Source organism: Rhyacophila brunnea, unplaced genomic scaffold (assembly GCF_057557595.1).
Source record: "Rhyacophila brunnea isolate RB1 unplaced genomic scaffold, BYU_Rbru_1.0 scaffold_1, whole genome shotgun sequence".
Classification (NCBI taxonomy): domain Eukaryota; kingdom Metazoa; phylum Arthropoda; class Insecta; order Trichoptera; family Rhyacophilidae; genus Rhyacophila; species Rhyacophila brunnea.
The window spans coordinates 26,862,278-26,877,209 of NW_028232751.1; the positions used below are offsets into that span (position 1 = coordinate 26,862,278).

Here is a 14,932-nt window from a genome sequence, read left to right on the forward strand (position 1 = left end):
AAAAATATTATTAAAAACCGAAGAAAATACGTATTTTTAATATTATATTCTAATATATGTTTAGGTATTTGTAAAACTTTTTGTAAAAAAATATCTTTTTAAATTATATATCTATTTTTTTTCTCTTCAACACAAAACATTCGCGTGCCATAGGTTCGCCATCAATGTTATCGACCAACTCAATCAGTTTTTCAGTTTTTGCCATTTTGATTTGTCTTGCAAATTTTGTGCCGAGTGAAAAATACGCAGTTGACTGTCATCGAAAATCATAGTTAATCTTTTGTTACAAATTTGCACGCTTGGTGCAAAATGGTCAAGCAAGTTAGCTCTTGCCCGTAAGCTTATACGAGTGTCGTACGTCGAGCGTTCTGAAACATTCGCAGCTGCGAATAAAACGCATTGGTATATGTGCAGGGGTGGCCACACTTTTTTTTTCTAGGATCGACTAGTTGAAAACATTATTTATGGCGATTGACTGATATCACTTGTAATTATATCATGCAAGAACAATATAAACCCATTTTTTATAATTCAAATATGTATTTTGAAAACAGATATAAATTATACATATAAAAAATAACGATACAGAGAAATCGAATTAACGACAATAAGTAATATAATATTATTATGTCTTTCACAAGTAGGTACACATTAACCTGATAGCTGCCCGTAACGTAACGTTTACGTCATGCACGGCGGTGATTCAGGCGCCCATACCGTACGATATACGCCGAGCCGTTCTACGCGCTTGTATGAGTCAAATATTTATTTATTTAATTTTAAAACGTGTAACTACATTTCTGATCAGACCTTGCAAGCAAAAAACATTTGTACGGCGCATACATCGTGAGAATAAGGGAATTTCCCGAGAGGCCAAATCAGGGTTAGCTCAAAATTCCCCTGCACACTGGGATATCTTGTACAATAGGCAGTTGGTATGATTCGATAGTGATGAGTCAGTTGTCGCCGGAATATCATTTAGTCGGGATGCTAATTCGGAATGCTTTCTTATTCAGATTTGCGTTATAATTGGAATGTTTTCAATGTTTTTACATTGAAATTTAATTTCTATTGAGTGACCAAGTGTTTTTATTTATATTTCATATACAATTTGCGTATAAAAAAGTGTTATATTTACGAGTTTTGTTTTAGATTTTACCTACTAAACTTGAATGAAAAGAAAGATTTTCGATGTTTTTAGATAGAAATTGACAAAGAACTAAGTGTTGTGACTATTTTTTATTTGTATTTCGGATTCGATTTGCGTATACAAAGTGTTTTATTTACGAGTTTAGTTTTACAAATTTTATTATTCAAAATGGATGAGATCGACGAAGTTGGTGAAATCGATAACCTTATCGAAACAGTTGAATCTGAAGACGATGGAAGTGATGATTCGGATGTCGAACTTGAGGAAACTTTGGAAGTCGATGAAAGTGAAATTATCACACCGGAATCCACTGAAAGACCGACATTTGAGTGGAAATCGGATATGTTTGAGCCACGCGCATTTTCCTTCGATGCTAACGTTTCGGGATGCAAAGCTGATAATTTGACTTCGGATGCACTCGAAATGGACATTTAGGATATGGACATTTTTGTCGAAATGGACATTTTTGGATAAAATTAGACAGGTCCTGAAGGAACTGAAAATTTCTTTCAAGCAGTACATGTGTCCATATCAGAACATATGTATTGATGAGAGTCTTCTCCTTTTCAAAGGCAGACTTTTATTCCGCCAATTCATCAGGACGAAGGCTAGTCGTTTCGGAATAAAAAATTTTGTAATGGCTGATTGCAAAACTGGTTTTGTCTTAGATGTAATCATTTATACCGGAAAACAAACTGAAATTGAGAAAAATAATTACATCGGTATATCGGGCAACGTGGTGGTAACGATGCTTGGACCATACTTGGAACTAGGGCATACATTGTACATTGACAACTGGTACAGCAGCCCAACGTTATTCAAGTATCTTTATGATCACCGGACGAATGCCTGTGGAACCGTAAGGAGAAACAGAATTGGGATGCCCAAATTTACTAAGAAATTGAAAAAAGGGGAAACCGATACATTCCATACTGACGAAATTATGGCTTTGGCGTGGAAGGATAAAAAGGATGTTACAATGTTGTCCACAATTCACAACAATACTTTCAAACCTACTGGAAAAGTAGACTATAAGACTAAAATTCCGATTTCCAAGCCGGAATGCATTGTTGATTACAATAAAAACATGGGTGCTGTGGATCGTAGTGATATGATAATTTCTTCTGTAAATTCGACAAGAAAAACTGTCAAATGGTACAAAAAACATTTTTTCCATTTGATAGATTTATCTCTGCTGAATGCCCATGTATTGTTCCAACAAAAAACTGGAAAAAAACAACCGCTGGGTGAATTTCAATTGAAAGTCATCGGACAACTGATTGAAAAACATAAGTTAGAACCAAAAACTCTTTTGAAGCGAAAAGCACCCTTACCCTCTAGGCTAACAGAAAGACATTTTTTGGGTAAAATACCACCTACTAACAATAAAATTAATGCGGCAAGAAGATGTTATGTATGTGCCAATACAAAAAATCAGAAAAGACGGAAAGAAACTAGGTATTTGTGCAAGCAATGCGACATTGCTCTGTGTTTTGAACCGTGCTTCGAAATTTTCCATACACAAGAAAGTTTTTAGTGATTTTAATGTGTTTAGTATACTTCTTAGTGCTATAAGTATTTATGGTGACATTTTACAAAAATACTATAAAATTTATTTTTCAAAATACTTATATTAAAAAAAAAAAAAAAAATCAACTAATTCTTGTAAGTGCAGTGTTGTGACAACCCTACCATACCTGAAAATTTTCAGACATTTTCACGAAATTGTGTATGAAAAACTTTTTCGCCGAACTTCAATGGAGGTCTCATATATGTAAGTGCATTATATTGGACTTTTCACTATTCTTTTAATTTTTTTATAATATAATTAATTCCTGGGCCCTGGGGAGTATACCTAGTACTTTCAGCTGGGCTGTTAAAAGGTTAACTGTAATTTCGACATAGTTACACAATTTACCTGTATATCGAATATTAGAAATTTTGTGGTAGCCAAGTAACATGCAACCCTTCGCCAGGAAACATACTTAAAATAAATCCTATACATGAATTATCATTTAATTACATCACTAATCATATCACATCAAATTGCATCGCACAGCCATGTATTTTAAAATGTAAATATTCCTTGAGGAAAATAGCGCCGCGACTTTTTTACTATTCGAGCCAATTTGTGGTTTGTGTTTTTTTCACTTAACTGGTCGACCCGCTGCGCCGGGTTCCCTTCAGGCTAGAGCCCTGTCAGACCTTGTGGGAGCCATGCCTGCTGGTGTATAATGCAATGATAACTGATAAAAGTGGGTACTGTTTCCTCATTTTTACATAAAGTAATAAACCCAACATAATTCCCAACCATAGCAGAAGCTCCATCAGTCGATACCGATACTAGTTTATGAATAGGAAATACAGAACGATTAATATACGACTTAAATGCATTAAATATATCTTCTATTTGGGATTGTTCCTCCAATGGTAAAACTGTTAATAATTCTTCTGAAGCAAACATGTCTTTAAAAACCAATTGAATAAAAATCCATAGTCGTGCAATATCCGTGTAATCTACCGACTCGTCAAACTGCAAGGGTAGGAATTTACATTATGAGTGTATTTCTTAATAATGATATATAAGAGAAGAGATAAGAACTAGCGGATTTTAAAAGCTGGAACATCGAGTAATTTTGACTCAAGACATAGTAACAAGAAATAGTATAATATATTATTATTTCCGTGATCGACCAAAAATACCTTCACGATCGACGTACTGGCCATCCCTGGTATATGGCTACCTTTACTCATTTGTCTGAATTTAATTTCTTTATATTATTTGAACGGCGTTGATGTGGTAAAACTCCATTATAATGGGTTTAAAACAATGTTTTTTGTTAATTCTACGATAATTATTTATTTATTTATTTATTTTGACAGCTGTTCTGCTGGGCTGAACCCATCTTCATTATGATACTAAAATAACACGCTTTCTAAACATAAACTAAAATGAATTTGAAATACCATATTATTGTTGTTTTATGATTGTCTGCCATTTAAATTTGAAATAAGATATTTACGATTAAAAAGTGTTCCCACTGTTTTGAAAACATTGTTTTGTTATTTCTAGCAATTGTCATTGCACCGATCTATCCAGTCTCAGGAGTCTATTGAGGGTACAGATACATTATCGAGAAGTTTTCTGAAGGCCGTCGTGCAAATTATTGGAGGATATAATGCCGCTATCAGGTAACAATAACTATCTTTCTCTTTTTAATAATACTTTTATTGATTCATAGGTTAGCATATTGCTTGCAGCTCTACGCTGTAATTTAATAATCGACAGGCAATTTTGTTCGATTGCGCCAGGGTTTCTTAACTCTTTTGAGCCGCAGGCCGGCATTGCCAGATAATTATTTTACCTAATCGGGATTTTTACCACGTGAAATAAGAAAGTCGAGATTTAGGAGCAAAATACAGGACAACCTTAAAAAATGCTTAGTCCAATATTTGTAAAGTTTGTTTCTTTAATATTAATCATAAATTAAACTAAAAAACTTATCTATCAAAATAGAAATATTAAAAAATATTTTTCTTGACACTCGCCTATTAATCTTGGCTGAAGATTTTACTTCCTGAAGAGTTTCTTTCTGCTGGTTAATGTATTGGTAAAATTCAGCACATGAGTAAATCATGTTGAATTGATGAATGGATTCCGATTTTTTATCAATAGAACATCTGTTTCTTTGCATCTGACCATTTTAATTCATCTGAAAAAATACCTGTTCGGTATAGCAACTGTCCGACGTGCCAAGGAGTTTTATGGTGAAATTTTTTTTTTTAATTTTCTCAAAAAAATAGCTAATAATTCTATTAAAAAGGTTTAAAAATTACAATTCAGTTATTGGTATTCTATCTTTCACCGTATATCTAGCCGAAGGAATATCTTTTTTATTCTTTGAATATATTTTCCTTGTTTTCAAATTACTCAGACATCGTGGAAGCATTTAAACCACTCTCTTTTCATATTATATTCTCCATCACTGAGCGGTTTTCCATTTTTAGAGATTATATTTGAGGTAAAATAACTAGCAGTTATTGTATTTGAATGACTGCCGATATTTAATTTCATAAGGTTTGTTGATTGCATATTTTTAAGTTTAATTCCCTGATCCTAAGGACCGACCTATGCAATCGTATATTTACATTAAACGTAATGATTATTCTTTAAAATGATTTGCCTGCAATTTTTTATAGAATGCGATTTGTCATTATTTATGTATGAATTTCGTCATTTCCGTTTACGCATCGATTGGTAGGTACCTAAACATAATTTGAAAAACTGAAGAAAATATGCATGGCTATGTCGTCATTATTTTTTAATATTATATATGAGTAAGTACTTAAGTAAGTATATATTTATTTGTGAAACTCTTTTATAAAAAAATATTTTTTTAAATATAATAAGTATATAAAATAGTAATATTTATTTTCTTCAAAATGAAACATTCGCAACCCATGCAAACTTATCTCCGTGCCGCTGGTGGCACGCGTGTCATAGGTTCGCCACCCCTGTACTATACTGTACTGTACGTTTGCAATGTGTCTAAATACTATTGCTTAATACATATCGTCGCTGTAGGATTGGTTTGTCGAATAGACCAAATGTTCAGGAGACGAAAAACAAATTTTATAATCCTGTATTTAAATACATGGAGATATTTAAATTGTTTTACAGCATATGAATGATGTATTCATTACCATTACAAAGTAATTTAAAGAAAAGGATGGTTCTGGTCCATTTAGATACAAAAAAACATTCTGCATTAAAAGGTCGATTTCGACAAAAACGGATATTCGACAAACCAATCCTATAGCGACAATATATCTCCAACTTCTTCTGCAGCTTTCTTGCTCCCTATTTTTTTAATCTTGTGGAGGTTTACCAATTTGCGATCAGTCTAAAATAAAGTACTGTTTCGTTTTGTTTTTCAGGATTACTGATGGAAATTTAGTCTTTGACACGGATCATTTCATTGGCGGTTGCAAGAGTTCTTCTATGCGCGACTTCAGAATACTGCTATTATGGACAAAAATATTCAAGCAGGTACTCTCATAAATATATATTTTACTCTTGTCATCTTATAATAGGTAAGGATTGTTTTTCTTGGGCTAACACATTGTGAATTTTGACTTTCAGTTCATTGATGAGCGTCTGGCCTGTATCATCAATGGCGACAATCGCTCTAATGATGATGTGGAAATTGAATATTCCATTTGGCAGCATTCGGTGAACTTTGAAATAGATAGTGGCAGACGGATTCCATCATCTGCTATAAATCTCCTGCGAGGTGCTAGAGAGAGGGTGAGTTTATCGTTAACCTTTTTGGGTATATTGTAAATATAATAATATATTATTCGTAAAGTTATAAATTTTTAACGTAATTACGATTAGCTCTTAACGTTCAAAATAATTTTACTATGCTCTACAGTTTGGATCTTGGTTCTTAGATGGCAATATTTGGCTTGATATTGAGTTGGGCCTGGTTTTATATTTGGTTGAATGAGAGCCTCCGACTTTCAGTGATCCGATGATGACGGGTGGTGGGTGACAGTCTCTCAACGCTACCAAGATTGATAATTTCCAAGTTATAATCTTCTATACCAAGTCCAGGCATCGATGTTTCTTCTGTCACTAGTTGATCACATATCGAATTAATATGCTTTCTAATATTATTCGATTGACGATTTAGTAATGACAATTGAACTACTCAAAATCAATAATATATACGGATGTATTACTATTAATATAATAATATATAAATAGTAATACATCCGTATAGTTTATAATTGCTCCCGCTTTTCATAATTTATTATAGCGTCATTGTCAACCATAGTGATCGAGTTGAATTAAAATTCTACAAATAAAATATACAGCTAACCATTCAAACCCAGCGACTGAGACATAACAGACAACATTACTTTTCTCGGAGCTGTAATGTCACGTATCGTCATGCTGCAACACATCAGTTCGATTGAGACAGTACATCCCTATGTAGTAGATTCACTTGTCGCTGTCATCTACCCTGGTCGTCAAGTTTGAACCGTAAATTTAACCTTAATACAGTAAAACCTCGTTAGTAAGAACACTGATAATTCGAAATTTGCCGTAATTCGAAATTTTCGCGAAAAAAAAGTCCCTTGAACTTTATTTTCATATAAAACCATACCTTTAATTCGAATTTCGTAATTCGAAATAATTTCAGAGTCCTGGCATATAAAAATATTCAATAAATCGTAATAAAGTACACTATTTCATGAGCCAGTCATTGAAAATTGTGACGGACTTTTCTTAAAACATCAAAAATTACTTATTTTATGAAGGTAATAAAAATAATCCTGACATTTTATGACTCAATTTGTTAGGCACATCTATGATCGGAAACCAAATTAATAAAAATCAAAAAATTTTTTTTTTCAAAATTTTAATATTTGTGCCCCATACATTTCATATTTTGTAATTCGATTTTTTTCGATTTTCGGTCCCATGAAATACATATTAACGAGGTTTTACTGTATGTACATATTTCAGTTTTTACACTGTTATCAACTAGAACAAGATCTTTGGAGAAAACAAATGATTTTATTATTTCACTGTTTACAATATCATTTATTTCATTGAAAGATACACCAATACATCAAAGTTTTTTTTTCCCACCTTTATAATTGAAGTGAACCTTATCTAATTTGAAATCAATATATCGTAGACATTGTGAGTTTCAAAGGCAGAATTATTTCCATATCTTGAATGATACAATATGATATGCTATGTACACGGGTGTCTTATAATTATAATAAAATTATTAGTTGATTTAAAACTGCGTCTTGTTATTTTAATTTCAGACTCAACCGGCCATCGAGACAGCGGTAGAATCGGTAAGTCAAATGTCAATATTTTTTGTACAGCCAACAGGTACTAATATAATTTTTTTCAATTTCTTAAATCCAAAACGATTCACAATCAACTGCTTAATTTGATTTTAATAAATACTGCTTTCAATTTGCATTTTTTCTATGGTATTTCCACCAATATTTAAATTTAAATCATTTGAAAACATCTTAGATAATAATATATCATCGCTGCATATTCAATATGACCAATGTGCAGTTTTTGGTCAAAATGAGTTAATCATATCACTCGAAGCAGATTTTTTTTCTCCACGGTCTGAACGTATGCTTATATTTAAAAAAAAAATCTAAGACAGCATGAATACTATATTAAAAAAATCATATGTGCAGCTATTCTAAAAATGCATCTGAATTAGTCGTATGTGAGCAAAGTTGCACATCTGATAATTTCATTTCGCTTAAAATCCGTAGCACAAGGCACATCCGATATAATCTTCACTGTCGATAATTTTGAGAGATCTTTACAGTACATTTACGTGAACAAAGTCATGGTTTTTAACTAAAAACACCCACATATATCAATATTTATTGATAAAATGCCTTCTGCAATCATCTTTTAAGAACTTGAAGTAAGTATTGATGTTTTATAAACATCAAAGAATCTATTAATTCGTCTATAACAGTGATTCTAAAAGTGGGACCCTTGGGAGGCGCTGGAACAATTCAGGGGGCCGGCAGTAGCCTCGGATGCAATTTCAGGGTGATGATTCCAAATAAAGAGACAAAATTGTAACGAAATATTTTTAGTTATTTTTTAAAACAGTTTTTTTCGATTATCTCAGAATGTGCCAAACGTCACATACGATAAATTGACTATGCAGTGACGATATACCTACCATTGAAGTTAAGGCTCAACCAAACCACACCACCCCGTACAACACACAGTCTTAATTGGGCATATCACGGGACCTTACGTTTGCTGTGAAGCATCAATTTCTTTCATGACTGAAAATGTCTCGGGAGCAGTTACCCAAGACTGAGGTTGTCATGCACTTAAACTGACTTTGACTGAATTTACATGACTTTAGGAGTACCCATGGGAGAGATAAGCACGTAGAGGCAAAATTAAAAATTATATATATACCTACTAAATAAAAAAAAAATATATGTCACCGGGCGCAAGTCGAACCCTGCATACATCGGATTCGCGCCAATGTGCTTTACCTGCGTCCTACCTAATTACAATGAAATTAGCGACTATTGATATATCTGAAAATGCCATTGATTTTGTCAATTGGCTTTTGTGGTTTGAATTAAGGTACCAATTACTTTGATTCATAGCGGACATCAGATTTGCTCAAAATTTTAGTTTTAACACACTTGCACTTACTAATAAAATTGTTTTAAACTATTTTTTTTATTCAGCAAACAAATCACAACATTTGAGAATGTAACATTTATTGAACACACTATTCAATAAAAAGTCGATACTCGATGATTAAAAACTGAGTGAAACTGTCGTAATCGTGTTTAATCTCTGGCCATGTGGCTGTAGGTAGGGCATTCAGGGCTGAATATAGTGACATGTATTATTAATTCGGAACACCTCAGAAATATACCTATTTAAAAAAAACAACCTGTATCCATCAGATTGCTTAATTATCGGCAATAGTAAATTTGATTTTCACCATCCAAAAGTCATGTTAGTAATATTATTACTTTGACTTAATCATAAAGTTAGTTGCCTTTCCTTGTTGAAGTTTGATACACCTTCAATAGCGTTGTATTTATTAATTAATTTTTGCATGAGTCATAAGGCGTCAATTGCTCAAAGGATAAGAGCATTCGCCAGGAGAGTGAAAAGTGAGAGTTCAAATCTCACCCAGATTATGAATTATTAGTAAAATTATGTATTTTGAAATGAATTTCTTTTTATAGATTCGCCAAGGCGGTCGTGAGGTTAAGCAAGTCTTCCAAAATATGAAATCTCGCATTGGGACAACTTCACAAAATGCCAGATCCATTCTAAAAATGAAGAGAAGTCGATCCAGGTAATTAATGAATTTACAGTCCAAACTGCATTCATTGTACAATCATATCAATGTAATCTGAGGATCATTATGCAGTCTAGCAATATTCTTTTTAATTTACATATTTACAATGATAAGTTTGTGTCATACTTTGCAGACCATCTTCAAGCTTCTCTAATGATGACTTGAATTTACCCAGTACCTCCCAGATGCAGGATATTTCAGGAACATTGTCAGACTTCATGACCCAGCCGCTAGATTTCTCTGCTACTCCCACACAAAGTACTTCAGACTCGAGGCTTGAATTGTCATTTGGATCTCCACCTCCGTGGCTTTCTCCTCTATGTGTCATAATACCAATGGTAAATATTATTATCAATTAAATTATAGTTAATCAATAGTTCAATAATAAAAAAAAACGCTACAGACCATTCAGGTCCATGGCCGACTGCACAACCGTCTTCCAGATGTCTCTATCCCGAGCTCTCTCTCTCTCTCTCTAGTCGTTGACATTCAGTCTCTCTGCATCCCTCTCGGCGTTATCCACGTATCTCCTCCAACAACGTGACCGGCCCATCTGAATTTTCACGTCCTCATGACGTTGACTATATTGGTCTTAAATTGTTTGTATACCTTGTTATTCGTATGGATGTGCCACTTTTTGTTTGCTTTGATCGGTCCAAGTATTCTTTGGAGAATTTTGCTTTCGAATAATTGGATAGCCTTCTCTTGTTTCTGCATTAGGCTCCAGGTTTCACACCCATACCCGTTTGGTTTCACAGCCACATTGTATACCTGAAATTTTGTCTTTTCAGACTAGCTTGGACCTGAATAAATTCTTCAGTGCGAAGAACACTGCATTTCCACTCTTTAAGCCGCATTAAGACCAAGTGAGCGAATGTTTGTTCTTCCCCCACTCCAGCGAAATTCTTATGCTCGCTCAACAAAAAGCGTTTACGTCAAGAGAATTTCACCAGAGTGGGGGAAGAACAAACATTTGCTCGCTTGGTTTAAATGCAGCTTTAGTTTACTGGCAAGTTCTAGGTTCATCTCGTTCTTTTGGGAGATGTTGGTTCGCAAGTATTTGAAAGTAGCGGTGCTCTCGAATGCTGAGTTATACAACAAAAATTTTCCTGGGTGTCTATTCTTCCTCGACGCTTTTAAGTACTTGATCGTCTCAATGTTAACCTTTAGATATATTCATTTCACCGCATCCTCCAGAAGAGTGAAAATATTGCATATATGTGTTTGCATAACCTAATACTGCTCCGCCTTCTGCTTTTAGAGCTTTCTTTAGAGTAAGTATAAAAAGAATAGGCGATAAGGTGTTGCCATGCTTCAGTCCAGCTGTCACCTCGAAAGATTCCGATACATCCCCCTGTATATGTATCCTGCTTTTGGATCCCTCTGTGTACACCCTCACCATATCTGCTTCCTTGGGATTTGGAATTCTTTCAATATGTTTCAAAGAGCTTCTCTATTCATATGCAGTTATAAAATCTTCAAAGAGACAGTGCACAACTTGGTTGTATTTTCATTTCTTTTCCAGTATCTGTCATAGCGTGATAATCTGATCTGTAGTGCTGTGGTTTCTTTCGTGGAGTCTGCGCTGATAGTCCCCAATAATATTTTTCGCATAAGGCAATAAACGCTCTAAAATGCTGTTTTAGTGCACTTTATATGCAGTTAGTAGAACAGATTTGTGCAATTAAGTTGGTCTATTTTCTTGAAGATTGGACAAACCTGTGACTCCTCCATCCATCTGGTATCCTTTCCTCTTCCCGAATTTGCTGAAGTAACTCCAGCAAAGCATCGAGGAGAGCCTCACCTCCACGCTTGAGTAGTTCTCTGGAAATACAGTCATTGCAGATGCTTTGTTACTTTTCATATAACTTAAGGCTCCTAGTAATTCCGCCACAATCTGCCCTTGTTGGTTCTTGATTTGTGATGTTAGGGGCTGAAATCATCAAAATTCACTCCTGCAAAGAATGTTCTTATGTTATGGGTTTTTACCTCTTTCTCCATTTGTTCAAAGTGGCGTTTGATACGGATTCTTTTGCACTATCTCAGATACTTCCAAACCCCGTTAGCTTTTTCTGAATATCGTTATTTGGCACCATTGTCTTCTTCATTTTTCCGACAGAGCCATCATGTATTGTCATACCAAGAGTTTTTTTTTTATTGGGTGCTATTCCAATTAAAGTCTGCAGCCTGTCCGATGTTCTCCTTTAACCGCTGCCACCTCTCAACACTTCAAGATTCCGAGCACCCCATCAGTGGTTGAAATCGATTATAGATTTCCGCCTTGTCGACCTGGTACTTGTTTTCGCAAGAGTTGAAAAGTATCTATTGATTGAGTGTGGTCAGTATCACAATCAGCACCTCTGTGGCTTCGAATATCTTCTATACCCTTATAGTGTCAGCTGTCTATAAGAAGATGGTTTAGCTGGTTGGAAGTTCTGCAATCCCCGGAAGTTCCAGGTCTCCTTGTGGATACTTTTGTGAGGGAAACTCGTGCAATCAAGTTTTTTGCACTGCAGAATAGAACCACCTTCCTTCCGTTCTTGTTTATTGTGTCATGCAGACTTTCCTATCCAATATATGGTTTATAAGCAGTTTTCTTACCAAGTTTTGCATTAAAATCATCTAATGCATACACATTGGAAATCTATCATAAGTGGCTTCGAGAAGATCGTAAAAATCATCTTTCTCATTCTTCTCGGTAGCTTCTGTGGGAGTAACCACGAAACCTGTACCAAATATATGTTTGCCATCTGAGTTTCCGCTGTAGTATATGACATGTTGTCCAATTTTGAGCTCTCCGTTATCCGGCCAGTGTATTGGGTGGTTATCCCTCTGCCCAGCCCCCAACTTGGAGGGCCAGATCTGTTGGTCCATGGGCGAAGTTTTCTTTCTCTTACCCTTAATTATCTGAAGAGTGTTCCCCTATCTATTATTTGGGGATGCGCTCTCTAGGGCTTACTGACTCCCCCGAGAGGTCCAAGGTCCGCAAACTCCTTTAAGTTTTGTACTATTGCATTTAAATCATTTTTTGCGACCCGGGTTTCCTTGTTTTTATTTTTATTTTCCGATTTGGGGGGCCTGTGGTAAGAAAAAGTTTGAGAAGCACTGCACTACACCATTTATACGCATTCCTTTTCTAATAGTCATATTGAATTTCGTCATATTGTCTTTTTAAACATAGTTATTTCTGATTAACAGCCCCAGTCCAGCTATGATATGAATGAACCGTCCACATCAAGGGCCACCCCTGGATTGGTAAATATTTTTTTACATTCAGTTTGTCTGTTATCTTTATATTTACACTGTAAAGAGATTGAAGAGTCTACATACCAGCTCATGAGCTTTATGGAGCCAAGAATAACACAATTTTTTAAGGCGGGACGGGAAGCTTATGATGGGTGGGTCATGTGGTAACGGTGGAGGCAAAGTAAATTCTAATGATAACAAACCCGGAGGAAAATGAAAAATTGGAAGACCCAAGGTGAAATAACCTAGAGACACCACCATACGAGGTCTTAAAATCTGGATAACCACACAGGGTAGGCAGGCGTGGAGAGATATCTTGGTGGTCAAGATCCATACCCATATGCACTTGTGAAGCCAGTGACAATGAAGACATTCCTATTCTAATATTCATGCTGAATTTTGTCATGTTTTAAATATATTTTTGTCTCTTTTACAGTCCCAATTCAGTCATGATATGAATGAACCATCTACGTCAAGGACGACTTGTGAATCGGTAATTGTTTTAATCCATTTTGTCTCTTATTTTCATGTCTGCGTTGAAAAAGTCTGCCTACCAATTTGAATAAAGAAAGTATATTATTTCGAAACCATTATTACTTGATTTAGTGATTGCAATTATTAATATGAATAAAAATAGATTTGGTTTCTAAATTAGACATTTTATTCATAATATAAATATCTAAATACATTTTTTCTTCAACATACAGCCTAATGATGAGGCCATGGATTTCACCCAGGATGATGGCCAGCCCACACCTACGAGGCAGGGGGAGACAGACATACAGCCTAATGATGAGGCCATGGATTTCACCCAGGATGATGGCCAGCCCACACCTACGAGGCAGGGGGAGACAGACCTTTTGGCTGAATACGGCATTGACTTTCAAAAATTAAAAATATCCCGTGACGAATAGACCCGCTTACATGATCTTTTACGATCCGATTTAATTGATCTGAATCAAATTGATCTATTTAAACTTATGATTATAATAATAAAAAATTGTTGGCTATATTGTATGATTATGGGATTTGAAAATCTTTGATTGTTGAATATTATAATATTAATATTCCCAGTGTTAAAAACTATTTTCTGAAACTGTAGTCACTATGTTTGCTGTTCAGAGTCTTTTTTTCAATCTCTGAATGGTTTGTTGTTTGATTATTGGTTTCAAAGCAAGAACAATAATTCAGAATTTGTGGATCTTGTATTATATAAGTATATTTTTTTCAATTTTGATCTCAACGGAATATGACTGATATATACGATATAAATTATTAAATATTATAATTATGTACCAGCAAGACTTTCAAGATGTATTATTAAATTTATTATCCATCAGATTACTAAGTACTGAAAGAGAAATATTTATTCAATCGCAGCACAGTTATTTTTTATTCAAGTTATACCAAACAAACCAAAGTTTATTAAAATAATATATACAATTACATAATGTTAAATTTTACTATTTACGAGATTATTTAATATTTAAAACTAATGTTTACAGGTAACAAGAGTGAAAATGAATCAAAAGGTAAAAATAAGACTGTATGTTGACTGATAGTAAAATAAAAAAATATTGTTTGAGGCAAATAACTACTTGTTAAAATGTATAAAAAATCATTAAAAATA

At 34.3% G+C, this 14,932-nt stretch overlaps 1 protein-coding gene across 1 annotated transcript; it reads left to right on the forward strand.

Moving 5' to 3' along the window:
• Positions 1-1,787: 1,787 nt before the first annotated feature.
• On the forward strand, positions 1,788-14,292 carry LOC147079640 (uncharacterized). Its single transcript, XM_085961195.1, has 10 exons — positions 1,788-2,276; positions 4,224-4,342; positions 6,089-6,200; positions 6,294-6,458; positions 7,997-8,029; positions 9,941-10,053; positions 10,190-10,394; positions 13,255-13,311; positions 13,739-13,795; positions 14,010-14,292. Exons 1-10 carry the CDS (start codon positions 1,788-1,790, stop codon positions 14,214-14,216), a joined length of 1,557 nt encoding a protein of 518 aa, XP_085817321.1. The 3' UTR covers positions 14,217-14,292.
• Positions 14,293-14,932: the final 640 nt, after the last annotated feature.